The sequence below is a fragment of the Phaethon lepturus genome, unplaced genomic scaffold (assembly GCF_000687285.1).
Source record: "Phaethon lepturus isolate BGI_N335 unplaced genomic scaffold, ASM68728v1 scaffold5920, whole genome shotgun sequence".
In the NCBI taxonomy this organism is placed as follows: Eukaryota; Metazoa; Chordata; class Aves; order Phaethontiformes; family Phaethontidae; genus Phaethon; species Phaethon lepturus.
Genome location: NW_010512474.1, coordinates 7,985 through 11,563, shown reverse-complemented (window position 1 = coordinate 11,563; position 3,579 = coordinate 7,985). Strand labels below are relative to the sequence as shown.

Below are 3,579 nucleotides of genomic sequence, written 5' to 3'. Positions count from 1 at the left end.
GCTAAGTGAAAGAGGTAGTGCTGGCTAGCCCACGTGAGAAAATTCCCACCATGAAACAATACATTTAATTTATTTCCAAGCTCCTACAACCAAAGTTAAGGGTATTTCGCTTTCTTCTTGATGTAAATACAATACTAATAAATTATGCATCTAATGGCATACCTGAACTAACTAGACAAAGAAATCTGATGGATTTAGCTTCCCACCTTGCTTTAACAGCATTCTTTATAGTCCAGGTTTCTGATAACCTGTATAATAAATAATATTCTATTTGGCAAATAGAATAAAACTGTGTGTCTTGAAATTGCAAAACTGTTCGGTAAAATTACTGAGCCTAGTAAGAACTTACTATATCCTACCTGTGGCTGTTTCTGCAGAGATTTGGCTAGCAACAAGATTGAATCACTTCCTCCATATATATTTAAGGATCTAAAGGAGCTTTCACAACTGTAAGGATTCTTGATTATTATTATGTATAACTGTGTATTACTCATTTGATACGATGTTTACAATCATGAATGCTGGGAAAGAGAAGAGCACCTTTGTGTGTACACGTCATTTCAACTCTGCCTAAAAAGACTTATCCCCAAAGTGATTTTATATAATTATATATATATTATTGTTTTGGCCGAAATAGTTTTGTAAAATATATGTATTTTCATGTCCAAAAAGACAGCAAGTTAAAATCCTACCTTTTCTAGATCTTTTTAGTATATACAAAATGAGCTGCTATGCTAGCTATATCAGGAGAAATTCATAATTTTGGAATTTTTAATGTGATATCAGGATTTGGCTCTAAAAATAGATCTATCATAATCATAAAAGCATCATACAGATGCCTTGTTTACAACTGCTTTTTTCCTGTGAAAGGGAGTTCCAAAACAGGATAAGGTATTATAAAACCTGAAAGACAACTCCCCCCGCACCGCCATGATGCGAATATAAGCAAATTTTCAAAAGCCGCTGCTGGAAAGTCCCAATTATTCTTGTATAATCTGAAAGACACACCAGTCATAAAATCGAAGACCTCTCTGGAGGAGAGAAGGTAGTATGTGGAGTAACTTATTTTTGTGCTTTTCCATCATCTTTGGGATCAGTCCCAATACACTGGGACAAGCAAGTGTGAACAGCTGCATTTATTAAATTTGCACAGTTTGGTTACAATAGCAAAACAAAAACGTAAGGAAAAGTTAAAGAAAGAATAAAAAGGGGATGTGCCTAGAAACACTCTTGCACAGTGGTAATATCTAAGGCTAACGTCTATATTTACATTAGACTGCCTCTGTCTTGAACTCGCGCGGATGATTACAAAAAAAGAGACTTTAGCAACTCTCAAAATAAATTGTAATTTATTTCTAAATGCATGCAGTTCAGCTAAGTCCTTTCATCTGAAGATAAGTCCAGAAAGTTTAATAACTAAGTATTTCTCTAGTTAAAACCTTTAAGCATCAGGTTGGGGGAAGCAACTGCGCGAGTGCGCGTGCGTGGCAATAGCGTGCCTGTGAAGCATCTGACTGCTCTTCTCACTGGTTTAAGCAAGCTGAATAACCCTAAATGAATGTTACCATTTGTAGTTGCAATGCCGATTGTACAAGTCCTTCCTACAGGACCGGAAAAGCAAATGGGTTATGTAGTTTGACTTTATCTTTGGAACAAGCTGTAAGGAAGATGTACAACGTTACTTATGTCTATGTTGCATTTACAGGAACCTTTCTCATAACCCCATCAAGAAAATACAAATAGACCAATTTGATTTTCTAATTAAACTCAAATCCCTGTAAGTATCAGGTTTTTGTGTTTTAGCTGTATTTTCTTTGCAATTATGCACATCTCCTTCAGAAGGACATGATCCAGAATATGTTTGATAAGAAATTGCCTTTGAAATAGTTTATAGTTATGTCAATGTTCCTCAATAATTTGAGCTTGGAAAATAATTACTAGTAATACTCAAATTTCCCTTCCTGAAAGTATCAGTTTAAAAATGGAAATTTTGCCACAAAAAGAGATCATAAATTCAGCTTAGCGAAGGACATTGTCTTTTCTTACAAAAGAAGATCAATGCAACCCTAGTGTGACCTTGCACAATTTGTTCACAGGACTTAAAGGGTCATGCAAGCTTCAGTTGGGGCTATTAACGTCATGGGCAGGTACCTCTAGAATATGTAAAGACAGAAGAAGAATTTGGTATATGTACAAGTTTGGGGACATATTTCTGTTCTTACAGAATCTGCTACTGAGAGCATTAAAAGAACAACATGAACCAAGTATGATTCAGCTGCCACATTTAGAGGGGTTGGGACTTTTACAAATCTTTCTGAAGAGTTTAGGAGGAGGTTTTGGGGGTGCATTAACACAGCAGCTCTAACTTGAATTCTGACAGCAGAGCTCTTCCTAAAATTGTGTGACAGTGCAGTGACAATCTTGCAAAGCTGAAACTATCCTGCAGTAGATTTAAGTACATCTTCGCAGGCCACTGGACATCTGCAGTAACCAACGTGCTAAAGCACAGCATTGGTTCTTGCCCGTCTTCATTTCAAAATGGTTATGGAGATCCAAAAAGAGATGTCTCCTTGGATAAGAGAGTAATAGGAGTTTATGAATTTGACCTCTGAGCTGCAGCCAGCAGTGCAGATGCTTTTGTTGATCAGTCCCGCTTGCTCACCGTGATTCGGAATCCAGTGGCCAAAGTCAGCTAAATTCGGTAAATGGCTAACAACCTGGAGATACTAAATCTGTACAAGTTTCAGGAAAATAAGCAGCTGTGCACAAAAAGGAATAATTAATTACCTCCCTAACAGTCAGGCTACAACATATATTTATCTATTATTTAACACGAAAGATCTCATGCAATTGACTAACCATGACCTTCCATATTTTAAGCTGAGAAAGTTGTTAAATCTTGAGATAGATCTACAGGAAACTGTATGTTTCAGCAGTCAGTTTGTAGACCACTGGTTACCTTTTTCCTAGCTTAAAATGGTAAGAATAGCTGAGGAGAGCACACCCCAGGAGTTGTTGCAGTGCTTAAATTAAACTAAGAAGTTTCCATATTTGGAGTTTTATTCCGGTCTCCTAAAACTGCCCTCACCACTTGCCTAAATGTGCTCAGAACTCATGGGAATACTGTGCTCAAAGCATTGAGCAGAGAATTCAGTAAGGCTCCCCACAAGAAGAACCGAAGACCGGTTATAATTTAGAAGACATGTTGCACATCCAACCAGTGGCTGGGATGGACTAGAAGAATGAAGAAACTGAAGTTCTAAAAGAACAACATACACAGTTACGCTTTACTGATCTAGCACTGCATATATAACTAATTTATTAAATATTTTAATATATTAAAAAAAAAAAAAGAAATCCCATCCACGTGTCACAAGAAAGCCAGCATTTTCCCTTACATGCCACGTTCTGTGTCCCAGCTTCCTGATGCCCTTGACACAAAGACGACTGATTTTCTGCAGTGGTTTGTTTGTCTAGTAAAGCACTCCCTAGGATGAAAAATGGAAGAGATATATAAAATATTACTATTGGAACAAGCTATTATTTTCCCAGAGATGACGAAAGAACATCAGTAGAACC

At 36.9% G+C, this 3,579-nt stretch overlaps 1 protein-coding gene across 1 annotated transcript in view; it reads left to right on the top strand.

Annotated features, from left to right (window-relative positions):
- RXFP1 (relaxin/insulin-like family peptide receptor 1) overlaps positions 1 to 3,579 on the top strand; it is a 17,832-nt gene that overhangs the window by 9,175 nt on the left and 5,078 nt on the right. The window contains exons 10-11 of the mRNA XM_010287131.1: positions 378 to 449; positions 1,706 to 1,777. Of these exons, the coding sequence (XP_010285433.1) occupies positions 378 to 449; positions 1,706 to 1,777 (144 nt within the window). The remainder of the gene's footprint in view (positions 1 to 377; positions 450 to 1,705; positions 1,778 to 3,579) is intronic.